Genomic DNA, 16,607 nt, shown 5'->3' with positions numbered 1-16,607 from the left:
AGAAGCAAAAGCCATCACCTGGCAATCTGACACCAATAACGACTGTTCTCTATGTCTATAAGAGTCTCTTAAACGCTCCTCATAATCCAGCCTCCACCAGCTCCCCATTAAGGCATTCCAGGCACCCACAACTCTGTGTAAAAAAAAAAACATACCCCTGATGTCTCCCCTAACCTTCCCTTTGTACTGCGTCCTTTGGTGTTTGCTTTCCTGGTCTGGGATAAAGGCACTAGCTGTCCCCACTATCTATGTCTCTCATAATTGTGTCGACCTCTATGAAGTCTCCTCTCATCCTTCTACGCTCCAAAGAGAAAAATACCAGCTCTGCTAACCTTGCCTCATAAGACTTGTTTTCCAATCCAGGCAACATCCTGGTGAATCTCCTCTGCACCCTCTCTATAGCTTCCACATCCTTCCTATAATGAGGTGACCAGAACTGAACATAATTCTCTAAGTGCAGCCTCACCAGTAATTTGAGGATTTGCAACATGACCTCTTGAACTCAATCCCCCATTAATGAAGCTCAACATCCCATTAGCCTTTGTACCTATCCTAGCAACCTGCGTGGTGACCTTCCTCTTTTACTTTCCCAAGTAACCTCAGATACATCCTGTTTGGAGCACGAAGTACAACTTGCCTTTCTATGACCTCTCCCATGCCCTTTAAACAATCAGAGGTGCTGAGGCCAATTGTAAACATATGTAATTTAAGAACATGGAGGAACATATTCAGTAGGATCAGAAAACCAACTATGAATTCAGTTACTACAGCACAGAGGCCATACCTAACTATTAATTTGCCTTGTCCCATCAATCTGTACCTGGACTATACCCTTCCTATCCATCCAATTGTTTCTCCATATTTCAGAAAAGCATATCCGAAACAGAATTTGTCATGATCATGTGACAAAATGCGTTGTTTTGCCGCAGCATTGCAGTACAAACACCTAGAATATATCAACCACCTTACAAAATCAATAAAAATAGTGCAAGGTAGTGTCTGTGTTCATTCAGGAACCTGATGGCTGATCTCACTGCAGATTTTAAATCAGCCCTGATTGGCGATTTTGCAACTAATGCACTGCCACACAGAGTGAATAGTTGTAGAACATCATAGACAGCACAGACCCTTCGGCCCATATACACACACAATTACAGTAAGGAAACAGGCCATCTCGGCCCTTTTAGTCCGCACCCATTTAAGTCATCTCCTCTGGTCCCACCTACCTGCTCCCTGTCCATAACACTCACATCCACGCACTTATCCAACCTTTCCTTAAATGACAAAACTGACCTTGCTGTAACCACCTCTTCCAGAAGGTGCCACTCTCTGAGTGACGAAGCTCTCTCTCATGTTACTACTAAACTATTGCCCCCTAACTTATGACCCCTCATTCCAATCTCACCTACACTCAAGGGGAAGAGCTTATTCATATCTCTCTCTCTATCTATCTATCTATCTATCTCATAATTTTAAATACCTCTATCAAATCCCCCCTCAACCTTCAACGCTCCAATGAATTAAGTCCCAGTCTACTCAATCTTTCTTTGTATTCTAGATGCTGTAATCCAGGCAACATTTTAGTTAATTTTCTCTGCACCCTCTCTTCCTTATTGATATCCTTCCTATAATTTGGGGACCAGAACTGCACACAATATTCCAAACTTGGCCTCACCAATGCCTTGAACAGTCGCAACATCACTTCCCACCTCCTATATTCTATACTTTGATTTATAAAGGCCAGCATACCAAAAGCCTTCTTCACTACCCTATCTACATGAGAATCCACCTTCAAAGAATGATGAACCGTAATCCCAAGATCTCTCTGTTCCTCTGCATTCCTCAATACTCTCCCCTTCACTGCATACGTCCTGTTTTGATTATTCTTCCCAAAGTGTGAGCACTTCACACTTATCTACATTAAACTCCATCTACCATCTATCAGCCCACTATTCTAAGCAGTCCAAATCCTTCTGCAGTCCCCATAAACCATCTTCACTATCCACAACTCCCCCCATTTTTGTATCATCTGCTTATTTACTAACCCAATTTACCACTCCATCATCCAAATCATTAAAGTAAATGACAAACAAGGGACCCAACACCTCTCATCACCGGCCTCCATCCTGACAGACAATTATCCACCGTGGCATCTACCTTCTAACCACCGTTGAACCCATCTGATTATCTCAACATTAATACCTAGCGCCTGAACCTTCCTTACCAACCTTCCATGTGGAACCTTATCGAAGGCCTTAATGAAATCCAGATAGATGACATCTACTGCTCTACCTTCATCAACCTTCCTAGTCACCTCCTCAAAAAATTGAACAAGATTTGTCAAACATGACCTTCCCTGCACAAACCCATGTTAGGTCTCCCTGATCCTCTGGATACTTGTACATATTATCTCTTAAACTTTCCTCCCTTCATGTTGTATAGTTTCCTCTGGTTTTGCCATTGCTGCCCTGGGAAACAGGCAATGACTGTCCACCCTATTTATGTCTCTCAAAATCTTGTAGACCTCTACCAAACCTCCTCTCATCTTTTTTCACTCCAAAGAAAAAAGTCACAGTTCTGCTAACCTTGCCTCATAAGATGCATTTTCCAATCCAGGCAACACCCTGGTAAATCTCTTCTGTACCTTCTCCATAGCTTCCACATCCTCCCTGTAATGAGGTGATCAGAATTGAACACAATATTCCAAGCATGATCTCACCAGAGATTTGTAGAGTTGCAACATTACCTCAACTCCTGAATTCAATCCCCCTATTAATGAATCCCAGCATCCCATAGGCCTTCTTAACTATCCTATCAACCTGTGCGGTGATCTTGAGAGATGTATGGATTTGAACCCCAAGGTCCCTCTGTTCATCCACCCTCTTAAGACCATTAACCCTGTACTCAGCTTTCTGGTTTGTTGATCCAAAATGCATCACCTCATACTTATCCACGTTGAACTCCATCGGCCACTTTTCCACCCAACTCTGCATCCTGTCTATATCCTCTTGTAACCTTCCGACAACCTTTAGCTCCATGAACAACTCCTCCAACCTTCGCGTCATCTGCAAACTTACTGACCCATCCTTCCACATCTTCATTCAGGTCATTTATCAAAATCACAAAGAGTAGGGGGTCCCTGAACAGATCCCTGGAGCACTCCACTAGTCACTGACCTCCAGGCAGAATACTTTCCTTCCACTACTACTCTCTGCTTTCTACAGACAAGCCAACTTTTTTATCCACACAGCTAATTTTCCACTGATCCCATGAGTCATGACTTTTTGAGTGAGTTTCTCATGGGGGACCTTGTCAAATGCCTTAGTAAAATCCATGTAGATCACATCTACTACCTGACCCTCATCAATTTCTTTTGTTACCTTCTCAAAAAACTCAATTAGGCTCGTGAGGCATGACCTTCCCTACACAAAGCCATGCTGACTATCCTTGAGTAGATTGGACTTCTCCAAATGCTCATAGATCCAAGCTTTAAGAATCCTCTCCATTAGTTTCCACCCCACTGACACAAGACTCACTGGTCTATAATTCCCAAGATTCTCCCTCTTACTATTTTTTAAAACAAGAAAACTACATTTGCCATTCTTCAATCCTCCGGCTCCTCCCCCATGACCAAAGAGGATTTAAAGATCACAGCTACTGCCCCAGCCATCTCTTCCCTCCCTTCCCACAGCAGCCTGGGGTATATCGCATCCGGCCCTGGGGACATCAATCTTGATGTTTTTAAGAAGATCCAACATTTCCTCATTCTTAATCTCCACATTGTCCGGTACACAAGACTGTTCTATTCCAACCTCACCCTTATCAAGGTCCTTTTCTCTTGTGAATACTGAAGCAAAGTATTAATTTAGGACCTCCCCAACCTCCAGGCACATGTTGACTCCTTTATCTTTTAGCAGCCCCACCTTCATTGTCTTCATCCTTCTGTTCTTCACATACGCATAGAATGCCTTGGGGTTTTCCTTAATCCTACATGCCTGGGCCTTCTCATGCCCACTTCGAGCTTTCCTGTCCTTTCTTAAGCTCCATCCTGGCTACCATATACTTCTCTTGAGCCTTTCCTGCTTCCTATATCTAATGTTTGCTTCCTTCTTCCTCTTGACTTGTTGCCTGTCCTGTTTCATCAGCCACGATTCCCTTTCCTACCATCGCTTTCTTGTCCCAGTGGGACAAACCTATCTTGAACCTGCACAAGTGGTCCCTAAACTTCCTCCACATTAGTTCTGTGCTTTCACCTTTGAAAATCTGTTTCCAATTTACCTCACTAATTCCTGCCTCATCCCTTTATAATTAGCCCTTCCCCAGTTAAACATTTACCCAGTTTGACTGTTTTTATCCTTGTCCTCAGCTATGCTGAAGCTCAGGGAGTCGTGTCACGATCACCAAAATGCTCCCCCACCAAGAGGTCTGCTCTCTGATTAGGTTCATTTCCCAGAACCAGATCCAGTGTGGCTTCCCCTCTAGTCAGCTGGTCCACACATGTTGTCAGGAATCCTTCTTGAACACACCCATATAACCATATAACCACTTACAGCACAGAACAGGCCAGTTTGGCCCTACTAGTCCATGCTGTAACAAATCCCCACCCTCCTAGTCCTACTGACCAGCACCCAGTCCATACCCCTCCAGTCCTCTCCTATCCATGTAACTCTCTAGTCTTTCCTTAAATGTAACCAATGATCCCGCCTCAACCACGTCTGTCGGAAGCTCATTCCACATCCCTACAACCCTTTGCGTAAAGAAATTTCCCCTCATGTTCCCCTTATAATTTTCCCCCTTAAATCTTAAACCATGCCCTCAAGTTTGAATCTCCCCCACTCTTAATTGAAAAAGCCTATCCACATTTACTCTGTCTGTCTCTTTTAAAATCTTAAACACCTCTATCAAGTCCACCCTCAATCTTCTATGCTCCAGAGAAAAAAGCCCCAGTCTGCACAACCTTTCCCTGTAACTCAAACCTTGAAATCCTGTCAACATTCTCTGCACTCTCTCTATTTTGTTTCTACCTTTCCTATAATTTGGTGACCAAAACTGTACACAGTACTCCAAATTTGGCCTCACCAATGCCTTGTACAATTTCATCATAACCTCCCTACTCTTGAATTCAATACTCCGATTTATGAAGGCCAACATTTCAAATGCCTTCTTCACCACACCATCTACCTGAGTATCAGCCTTGAGGGTACTATTTACCACAACTCCTAAATCCCTTTGTTGCTCTGCACTTCTCAATAGTCTACCATTTAATGCATATGACTTATTGAGATTTGCCTTTCCAAAATGTAACACCTCACACTTATCTGTATTAAATTCCATCAGTCATTTCTCAGCCCACACCTCCAGCCTTCCTGAATCACCTTTTAATCTACGGTAATCTTCCTCACTGTCCACAACACCACCAATCTTTGTATCATCCGCAAACTTGCTTATCCAATTCTCCACCTCTACTTCCAGATCGTTAATATATATAACAAACAATAGTGGACCCAGGACCGATCCCTGAGGAACTCCACTAGTCACCGGCCTCCAATTGGACAAACAATTTTCTACCACTACTCTCTGACACCTCCCATCCAACTATTGCCGAATCCATTTCACTACCTCCTTATTTATACCTAATGCCTCCACCTTTTTTCCTAACCTCCTGTGGGGAACTTTGTCAAAAGCTTTACTAAAGTCTAAATAGATAACATCCACAGCTTTCCCTTCATCAACCTTTTTTGTAACCCCCTCGAAAAACTCAATCAGGTTTGTCAAGCATGATCTACCCCTGACAAAACCATGTTGATTACTCCCTAGCAATCCCTGTACCTCCAAATATTTGTAAATACCATCCCTCAGAACACTTTCCATCAACTTACCCACCACAGACGTCAGACTCATGGGCCTATAATTCCCAGGTTTACATTTGGACCCTTTCTTAAACAGCGGAACCACATACGCCACCCTCCAATCCCTTGGCACTACCCCCGTGACCAGTGACATCCTAAATATCTCTGTTAATGGTACCACTATCTGTCCACAAGCCTCCCTGAGTGTCCTTGGGAATATTTGTCCGGTCCCGGAGATTTATCCACCTTTATCTTTTTCAACACAGCCATCACTACCTCCTCGGTTATCCTTATATGCTTCATGACCTCCCCACTATTTTTCTTTACTTCAACTGGTTCAAATTTAGCCCCATCCATCCCTCTTGCTGTCAGCAGGTGCCAGTCAATATTAGGGAAGTTGAAATCACCCATAACTACAACCCTGTATTTCCCCACCATTCCACAATCTGCCTGATCATCTGCTCCTCAGTGTCCTGAGGGCTATTTGTGGGCCTATAGACTACTCCCAGCACAGTGAGATCTCCCTTCCTATTTCTGACCCACCCACACCGACTCAGTAGACACTCCCTCTGCAGCGTTCACCCTTTCTTTAGCCGTGATACTATCCCTGACCAGTAGTACTACTCCTTCCCACTCTATTCTTTTTAAAACCCCTAAACCCCGGTACCTGCATCAGCCAATCTGCCCATCCTCCAGTCAAGTTTCTGTAACAACCTCATCATTGTAGTTCCACATACTGACCCATGCTCTAAGTTCATCCCCTTTATTCCTAACTCCTAGTGTTGAAATAGACACATTTCAAACCCTCTAACTAGCTACCTCGACATTTTGTCCCCTGCCTGTTGTTCCTCACCAACTCCGAGCACAGAAGATCATACTTTTGTCCTTCTACCCTATTCTCTGCCCTCACATTCTGGTTCCCACCCCAGTCAACTACTTTAAACCCTCAAAAAACAGCTCCAGCAAATCTGCATGCCAGGATATTGGTCCCTTTCCAGTTCAGGTACAGATGTCCTTTTTGTACAGGTCAGACCTTCCCCAGAAGAGATCCCAATGATCCACAAATTTGATCCCCTGCCCCAATTCTTCAGCCACACCTTCCTGTTCCTACCCTCTTTGGTGTGTGGTACAGGCAGCAATTCTGAGATTACCCCCCTGAGGTCCTGCTTTTTAACTTCCTTCCTAACTCCCTACATTCCCTCATCCCTACTCCTATCTAGGTCATTGGTCCCCACGTGGACCATGACATCTGGCTGCTTACCCCCCCCCCCCCCTCCAGAATGCTATGAACTCAATCAGAGACAGCCTTGACCCTGGCATCTGGGAGGCAACATACCATACAGGAGCCTCGATCTCATTCACAGAACCTCCTATCCACTTGTCTAACCAATGAGTCCCCATTCACCATTGCTCTCCTCTTCTCCCCACTTCCCCTCTGAGCCAGGGGGGGGGCCAGCCTCTGTGTCAGAGATGTGACCATCTCAACCTGGTAGGTCATTCCCCCCCCCACCAAAAAACAGTATGTAAAACAGTATACTCATTATTGAGGGGAATGGCCACAGGAGAGCTCTGCACTGTCTGACTTCTCCTTCCCTCTCCTGTCAGTCACCTAGTTAGCTGTCTCCTGACTTTTAGGAGTGATACTCCAAAGTTAATTAAATTTATTAAAGAATTGATCAAAGAACTTATTTATTTATTAAATAATTTATTAAAGAATCTTACTGGCTTGCACTTCTCTTAATGCTTGTAAATCTGGTCCTTAATAATCCTCTCCAATGCCCACCACTGATGTAAGACTCACTGTTTAAAATTCCCAGGATTCTCCCTATTACCTTTTTGACCACATTTGCCATTCTCCAATCCTCCGTTACCTCCTCTGTGGCCAAGGAGGACAAAGATCATTGCAATGCCCCAGCAATCTTTTCCCTTACTTCCCATAGCAACCTGGCGTATATTGCATCCGGCCCCAGGGACTTATCAATCTTAATGTTTTAAGAAGATCCAGCATTTCCTTTTTCTTAATCTCAATGTGGTCCAGCACACAAGCCTGTTCTATTCTGACCTTTACCTTCACTCTTGTCACCCTTCTGTTCTTCATGCATGTAAAAAATGCCTTAGGCTTTTCTGTAATCCTACCTGCCATGGCCTTCTCATGCCCCGTCCAATTCTCCTAAGCCCGTTCTTGGTTCCTTCCTGGCTGCCATATAATTCTCATCAACTCTTTTTTTTGCTTCCTAAATCTAATGTATCCTTCCTTCTTCCTCTTAACTAGCTGCCTCACCTGTCAACTATAATTCCTTTTTATAACCATATACAGCACAGAACAGGCCAGTTTGGCCCTACTAGTCCATGCTGGAACAAATCCCCACCTTCCTAGTCCCACTGACCAGCACCTGGTCCATACCCCTCCAATCCTCTCCCCTCCATGTAATTATCTAGTCTTTCCTTAAATGTAAATAACGTTCTTGCTTCAACCACCTCTGCCGGAAGCTTATTCCACATCCCAACCACCCTTTGCGTGAAGAAATTTCCCCTCATGTTCCCCTTACAATTTTCCCCCTGCAATCTCAAACCATGGCCTCTGGCTTGAATATCCCCCACTCTTAATTTAAAAAGCCTATCCACGTTGATTCTCTCTGTTCCTTTTAAAATCTTGAACATCTCCATCAAATCCCCCCTCAATCTTCTACTCTCCAGACAAAAAAGCCCCAGGCTGCTCAACCTTTCTCTGTAACTCAAACCCTGACATCCTGTCAACATTCTCGTGAACCTTCTCTGCACTCTCTCTATTTTGTTTATATCCTTCCTATAATTCGGTGACTAAAACTGCACACAGTTTTCCAAACTTGGCCTCACCAATGCTTTGTACAATTTCATCATAACTTCCCAACTCTTGAATTCAATACTCCGATTTATGAAGGCCAACATTCCAAATACCTTCTTCACCACTCTATTTACCCGAGTATCAACTTTGAGGGTACTATTTACCATAACTCCTAAATCTCTTTGTTGCTCTGCACTCCTCAATTGTCTACCATTCAATGTATATGACCTATTTAGATTTCCCTTTCCACAATGCAACACTTCACACTTATCCGTATTAAATTCCATCAGCCATTTCTCAGACCACTCCTCTAGCTTTCCTATATCTCTTTTTAAGCTACAGTAATCTTCCTCACTGTCCACAATACCACCAATCTTTGTATCATCTGCCAACTTACTTATCCAATTCACCACCCCTTCTTCCAGATCATTAATATATATAACAAACAATAGTGGAACCAGGACCGATCCCTGAGGAACTCCACTAGTCACCGGCCTCCAATTGGACAAACAATTTTCTACCACTACTCTCTGACACCTCCCATCCAACCATTGCTGAATCTATTTCACTACCTCCTTATTTATACCTAATGCAGGGGTGTCAAACTCAAATTCATAGAGGGCCAAAATTAAAAACTTGGACTAAGATGTGGGCCAAACTAAATATTTATTGAAAATTTTCAACAACATCTGCATGTTTTCTCTTCTTTCAACATATGTAATGTTAAACTTTTTCTTATTAAAATAAATGTTTCATAATAGTTTTGGTTAAACTCTTTCCAGAAGAAGCATTAACAAATGAGAAATAAAATATTCAAGCCAACAAGTCAAAAAAATAACAACTTGCTTCAATGAAAATCCAATCTTTCAACTATGAACAGTCCAAAGTTAACCAAAGAAAATATGAATCCAAGCTTAGCTTGCTACACTCTGATTTACTCTGATGCACCTGGGTCTAAACCAGATACTTGGCATCTCTTCTTAGATGCAAGTTCATCAAACTCTGGGGTTAGAGTTTGCCTCCCACCTGTCTTGAAAGGTCCTGTTTTCTGTCAGTCGTTTGGCCATTTTTCGTAAGGGGTTTATTACATGTGAGTTAGGCGACAGGTCGCAGATGCTAATAAAAGTAAAGAGAGGAGGTGGGGCGATTAGCGGGTTGACGGGCCGGCGCCAACGCATTTGCAAAGCATTCTGGGATTTGTAGTATTAGCTGTCATGCACTATACTGGCACGGCGGCCAGCGGGCCAGCTCTAATACATATTTGATATGATCTTGCGGGCCAAATATAATTATATCACAGGCCAAAATTGGCCCGTGGGCCTGAGTTTGACATGTGTGACCTAATGCCACCTTTTTTCCTAACCTCCTGTGGGGAACTTTGTCAAAAGCTTTACTAAAGTCTAAATAGACAACATCCACAGCCTTCCCTTCATCAATCTTTTTTGTAACCCCCTCGAAAAACTCTATAAGGTTTGTTAAGCATGATCTACCCCTGACAAAACCATGCTGACTACTACCTATCAATCCCTGTTCTTCCAAATATTTGTAAATGCCATCCCTCAGAACACCTTCCATCAACTTACCCACCACAGACGTCAGACTCAACAGGTCTATAATTTCCAGGCTTACATTTGGACCCTTTCTTAAACAGCGGAACAACATGAGCCACCCTCCAATCCTCTGACACTACCCCCGTGACCAGTGACATCCTAAATATCTCTGTTAATGGCCCCACTATCTGTACACTAGTCTCCCTGAGTGTCCTTGGGAATACTTTGTCCAGACCCGGAGAATTGTCCACCTTTATCTTTTTTAACACTGCCATCACTACCTCCTCATTTATCCTTAAATGATTCATGACCTCTCCACTATTTTTCTTTACTTCAATATTTTTTTCCCTAGTGAATATCGAATTTCCTACCAAATTTCTGTTTCAGTGGGATAAACCTATTCAGAATCCTCAGAACCCTGCACAAATGGTTTCTAAACATTCTCCATATTAGTTCTGTGCTTTCTCCCAAGAACATTTGTTCCCAGTTTACACTCCCTAGTTCCTGCCTCATCTCATCGTAATTACCCCTTCCTATTTTATCAGCTTTTAACCTTGGTCCATCGCCATGCTGAAGGTCAGTGAGTTGTGGTCACTGCCACCAAATGCTCCCCCACCAAGAGGACTGTCCCCTGACAAGGTTCATTACCTAGTATTAGATCTAGTGTGGCCTCTCCTCTAGTCGGCTGGTCCACATATTGTGTCAGGATCCTTCTTGGACACTCCTGACAAATTCAGAAACGCTTTAATGGACTCTGTCCAGTTCAGAATGCTCCTGGTCCCATTTATACAATGTTTGTTCCTGGTCTTCATCTCCTCTTCTCTAGCCTGTTGGATTCCTGTTATCTTGCTCAAATATTCAACTGCCAATAATAGTTTTAAAAGCTGTAGAAGCAGCTTGCTGTTCCATTGTTCGGCAATGCCTACCCGCTAATGGCCTAGAAAGGTGAATGAAGCAGGAGCAAATCAGATCTACATGGGGAAGTGAATTTTTGTGCTAAAATTCTCCTGCACTGCTCATGCAGCGTAGACATGAAGAAAGGACGAGTTCCCGGCACACACTTTCACTGGTCGAAGTAATTCAGCAATACGTCTGGTGTAAAAACCATTCTTACAACAGAGACAAACCAATGAATGAGCCAAGGAGGAGTGAAGAATGCCGATTTCGTACCTGAGGATTATGTTGGGCCAAATGTTCGATCTTTTGCCAGATCTCTTCACGCTCTTTAAGTTTGAATTTTTCCCTGAAAGAGAAAAGGAAACAAGAGTTGGGTTCAGGAGTTCTAAGGACCAGGTGGAAGGGTCAATTTTTGCTGTGAAAATTAAGTACGATTGAAATAGGTTTCATCCTGCTTTGGCTCAGTAACTCTGTGAGCAACTGACTGCTGCGAGAAGACAAAGAGAGCAATGCCACACTCAGACTTCTTGAATTCCTGAACTTCAGCCAATGACAACCATTTTCAAGTTGTAACCCAAGGCTGTTAGTTGAGTTCTGAGACACTGCCTTTTGCATGGAACTGGTTGAATAAAATGGAGAGTACCCAGGTATCCAGGAGGCTAAACTTTACTCACATACTGACTATCAATTACATTGGAATCACTGATTCCATAACAAACAACTGGATTCCTTTTTGCCGACATTAACCATAAAATATTTTATAAGTATCCAGTGGCCAGGTGATTGAGATCTCCCAGTGTTGTATGGATTGAACACAACCGTCAAATACTCTTCCACAGGTCAGGTCTTGCAAAGGGAAGAACGTGTGTATTGAGGGAAGTACATCAGCATAAATTAGCGACTGGTTACCATACAAGTATTATGTATTCCAAGTAAATGGACTGTTCTCAGGCTGGAAGGATGCAATTCACTGAGTGTCCCAGGATTTAGTTCTTGGTCTTCAATTTGTAACAAATTATTTATCTGGAGGAAGGAACAGGTCACACTTATGTGAGTTTGCCAATGACAAGAAAATAGATGGAAGGCATGAAGATAGCAGGGTTCCTCAAAAGGACAAAGATGTGGGAAAGTGAGGTCGTGCACTTTAGCAAAAGGAATCAAAAGAGAGATTTACCTAAACGGAGAGAAAATACAATGTTCTTGTATATGTATCACAATGTCCGCAAGCAAGTATTCTGAAGGTTAATGGCATAGTGCCCTTTATGGCAAATGGACACTTGTTAAGAAATAGGGAGGTTTTGTTCCAATGGTACAGGGTGATATTGAGGCTATACCTGGAGTACAGCATTGCAACTCTGTAAAACTCTGGTTGAACCACATGGAATATTGTGTTCAGTTCTCGTTGGCTCATTACATGAAGGATGTGGAAGCTTTGGAAAGGGTGCAGAGAGATTTACCAGGATGTTGTCTGGATTGGAGAATATGTCTTATGAGGCAAGGTTAGTTGAGTTGGGACTTTTTTCTTTGGAGTTAAGAAGGATGAGAGCTGACTTAATAGAGGTCAACAAGATGATGATAGTTAATACCCTTTCCCTGGGGCAAGAACAGCAAACACGGACTTCTGGTTGGGTGTGATATAACCATATAACCATTTACGGAGCGGAAACAGGCCATGTTGGCCTTTCGAGTCCGCACCGGTTCACTAGAACAACTCCACTAGCTCAAACCTCCCGTTCTCCGCCAATAACCCTCCAACCCCCTCTCCTCCACATACACATCCAACCTTCTCGGAGCAATTGTCTCTATCAGAGCTCTTTTTTCCCCCAGTTTACTTTTTTAAACTTTCAAAGAGGTGTTGAATTTCATATTTTGTGTTTTTACCTAATCTGAAATGGAGATAAGGAGTGGCAAGGTCAGAAAAAATGGAAAGAAACATGAAACTCCTGCTAATCCACAGACTATTGAAGGGTTCTTTGAAGCACTTGAGCAGGTCAAAGTGATCTAAATGCTAGATTTTTGGCATTGGAAAATCATCTTGTACAGGTCTTTTGCTCTACTGATGAACAAGATGAGCATTTGACCTTGGCAGAATCTACTTTCAAAGATTTGAGAAACCAGGTTTGTCACCTGGAAGATAATAACGAGGTTAACGGCGAGAATTGTCGATTTGGACAGTTGGAAGTAGAGGGTAGAACCTGCGTATCATGAGCTTAGCTGGAGATACTGAAGCTAGCTAGCTTACTAAATTTTTTCCTGACCTTCTGCTAACGGTGTTTGGAATAGAGATGTTTCTGACACCACTGGAGCTTGACAGAGCACATATTCTCTATTGTCTGAGCTAAATCGGGGGCGGGGGTGAGGGGGGAACCACATTCGGTGATTATATGCCTACACCGCTATCAAATGAAGGTATTGCTGATCTGTGAAGCCCGTTGTAAATGTACACTGTAATATCATAGCAAACAATTTAGAATCATGAAAGATTACTGCCCTGAAGTTATGAAGCAGCGAGCTATTTACAGGGAAGTTATGTTGGAGCTATTCAAGCGTGGGTGTAAGCCTCCATTGCTGTACCCAGCACATCTTCGCATTTCTCTTCCTAATGGGAACAAGAAATGGTTTTGTACAGTGGACGAGTCTTGGGAGTACATTCACAAACTTCCCACTCCAAGTCTTGAATGACATTTTCTCTTCTTTTTTTCTGTTGAATGGTTGTTTTGCACCAATGATTGAATTTTAATATGTTAGAGGTTCATTCATTTGTTTTTAAGACTTCCACAGGAAGTTATTGCAAGTAGATTTAATTTGGAGTGGTTGAACGGCAAGAAATGACATATTTTGATTGTATTTACAGTTAAGACTTTTCTATCAAAACAGGATAATTCTGTAATAGACTTTTTAAAACTTTATGAGAAGTCTTCAAACTTTTGTTGATGTTTATTGTGATTTAGCTTTAACATGACTTCTTCAGACAGATGTCTGGTATGAACAGCTGCAGGGGTAATGTTTATTATTTTGCCTTTGAGTGGGAACATCTAATCTCCACTGGAAGACCGTGGGTTTTTATATTTATTATTTAGCGCACCATTGGTCTATCTGGCAGCCTAAGGGGAGTAGAACTGGAGGGAACAGTGGGGGGAGGGGGCTGTGAAAAACGAGGGTTCATGGGTGTTTCTGTTTTGTGTTGCCATGATGCTTCATTGTTATGGTTTTTTTGGTTCCAGCTTTTGGAGTTCTACTTTCTGGTCTAACAGGGCCATCTGCGAGGCAGAGGTTGTTGTGTATGTTGCATGAACTTGGCTCTGAACCTGCACGCACTGGAATTTCTGAAATTATTATTATTGTTAGTATTTCTTTTTTAATATAACTGAGTGATCATGGCTAATTCTATTTATTTCCTTAGTTGGAATGCAAAAGGACTGAATCATCCAGTAAAATGAAGTGAATTGGATTCACATTTAAAACAACTTAAAACTGTAATTATATTTTTACAGGAGACATATTCGTAGCAGTGATGTTTCGTGCCTGATGTTATTGTGGAAGGGGTAGCAATACTATTCTACCTTTCAAGCTAAATCTAGAGGGTTATAGATCCTTATTAATCAATATATTCCTTTTATTATGCATAATGTTATTTTGGATTCTAATGGTTATTGTTTCAGGGAAATTACATGATAAAACTGTGGTTTTCACAAATGTTTATGCTCCTAATGTTGACAATCCAGGATTTTTAAAAAAATTTATTTTTTACTTCTTTGATAGATTTAAGTTTTTAAAAAAATAATTTATTTTAATTTTTCCAAGACACATACATCATATAAATAATATTTTAGAATTACAGAGTCTCATATGATTGCCCAAATCTCACCCCCTCCCAACTGCTAATATAAAAAAAAATTGTCCAAAAAAGATGAGGTATTTGAGCTGTCTTCACTAATTAGTCCATGTCTTGATCTTCAGGAAATCAATGCTATTCACCTAACTATATTATTTAAACCTTTCCTGGGAAGTTAATTATATCCTTAAGTCAGTATGATTCAAATAAGGTTGCCATATTTTAACAAACACATCATATTTCTTTCTAAGTTTATGTTATCTTTTCCAGGGGGTCACAACTTTGCATTTTCATATTCCAGAGAGTAGTAAGTCGAGGGAAGTCAGACTTCCATGTAACAGCTGTACACTTCCTGGCTACCGCTAGTGCAATCCTCACGAACTGTATTTGAAATTTTGATAGTTTTGTGCCAATAACCACAAGATTGTTCAATAAATACAGTTCTGGTTCCAAAGGAAAATCCACTTCTATAATTTTTGTCAAAATTTCTGTTAATTCATGCCAAAAAGATCTTACTTTCATGCATAGCCAAGTTGAATGTATAATGTTCCAACCTCTATACCACACCTAAAACACGAGTCCGAAATTTCAGATTTTAAACCATGTAATTTTTGTGGTGTAAGGTATAATTGGTGAATAAAATCATATTGTACCAATCTATATTTGACATTAATAAATGACATCATAATATCAGAGCACAATTTTGACCAATATTGTTCTTGAAACCTTTTCTCCACCTTTCACTCGATCTGTGCAGGCCCGGTTTCAAGCTATGGCTCTGCAATAGGGAATACATCTTGGATCCCCTTTCGAAGAACAGCCTCCATGTCTCTATACATGGGCAGGGTCATGGCTGGTCCTATGTTGTAAATTGTCCTTATTCCTAACAATCTTCAATACACTTCATCCCTTTATGGTGGCAAGTGTCCAGGATTAATTTTGATATAAGGATTTTTTTTTAAAGATGACCCCATTTTTAGGTCTATACATTTATTAATTTGTTGCTATATCCAAATTATATGTTTTAGAATAGGGTTATCTGTCTTTTCAGATAATAATTTAACATTCCATTTGTAAATGAAATCTTCTGCTACCTTCTCACCCACCATGTATAGACCAATTTGAGCCCTTCAAAAAAAAAAATGCTATAAATTTTAATTGGGCAGCCAATCATTTAAAAAAAAAATTGGTTAATTGTAGTCCATCCACCAAACAGATTTAAGTTTATATTTTCTCATTCAAGGCAAGCATTTCAACTGCTGGTTGGACCCTGTCTGAGATCATTCATCTTTTAACCCTGCCAAATTTAACAAATCTGTCTTATTAACACATTGTTTTCTACCAGATTATGTTATTTCAGATGTCTGCCATTTAAAAAAAAATCCTAAAATTAGAAAGTATTCTTTCTTTTCTCATGTTCATCACATTTACACATATTGATAACTTTTGTCTTACTGATAATCAATGATTTGCATTCACTCATTGTAATTGACAGAACTATAATATCTGAACATGCCCCAGCTACATTATCATTGACTCTTTCTAATTTTTCTAAAGTTAAAAGACCCTGGTGCTTTAATTCAGTATTATTATCAGATCATGACGTTAAAATTATGGAAAAACAGATAATTTTATTTTTGAAACTAATGTCT

General features: G+C 41.3%; 1 protein-coding gene across 4 annotated transcripts in view; it reads right to left on the bottom strand.

Annotated features, from left to right (window-relative positions):
• Positions 1 to 16,607, bottom strand: part of ppp2r5d (protein phosphatase 2, regulatory subunit B', delta) — a 207,381-nt gene that overhangs the window by 17,432 nt on the left and 173,342 nt on the right. For all 4 annotated transcript variants that reach the window (XM_069887946.1, XM_069887945.1, XM_069887944.1 and 1 more), the window contains one exon: positions 11,394 to 11,466. In XM_069887946.1, the coding sequence (XP_069744047.1) occupies positions 11,394 to 11,466 (73 nt within the window). The remainder of the gene's footprint in view (positions 1 to 11,393; positions 11,467 to 16,607) is intronic.

Source organism: Narcine bancroftii, chromosome 6 (genome assembly GCF_036971445.1).
Source record: "Narcine bancroftii isolate sNarBan1 chromosome 6, sNarBan1.hap1, whole genome shotgun sequence".
In the NCBI taxonomy this organism is placed as follows: domain Eukaryota; kingdom Metazoa; phylum Chordata; class Chondrichthyes; order Torpediniformes; family Narcinidae; genus Narcine; species Narcine bancroftii.
This window is presented reverse-complemented; position numbering and strand designations above follow the sequence as displayed.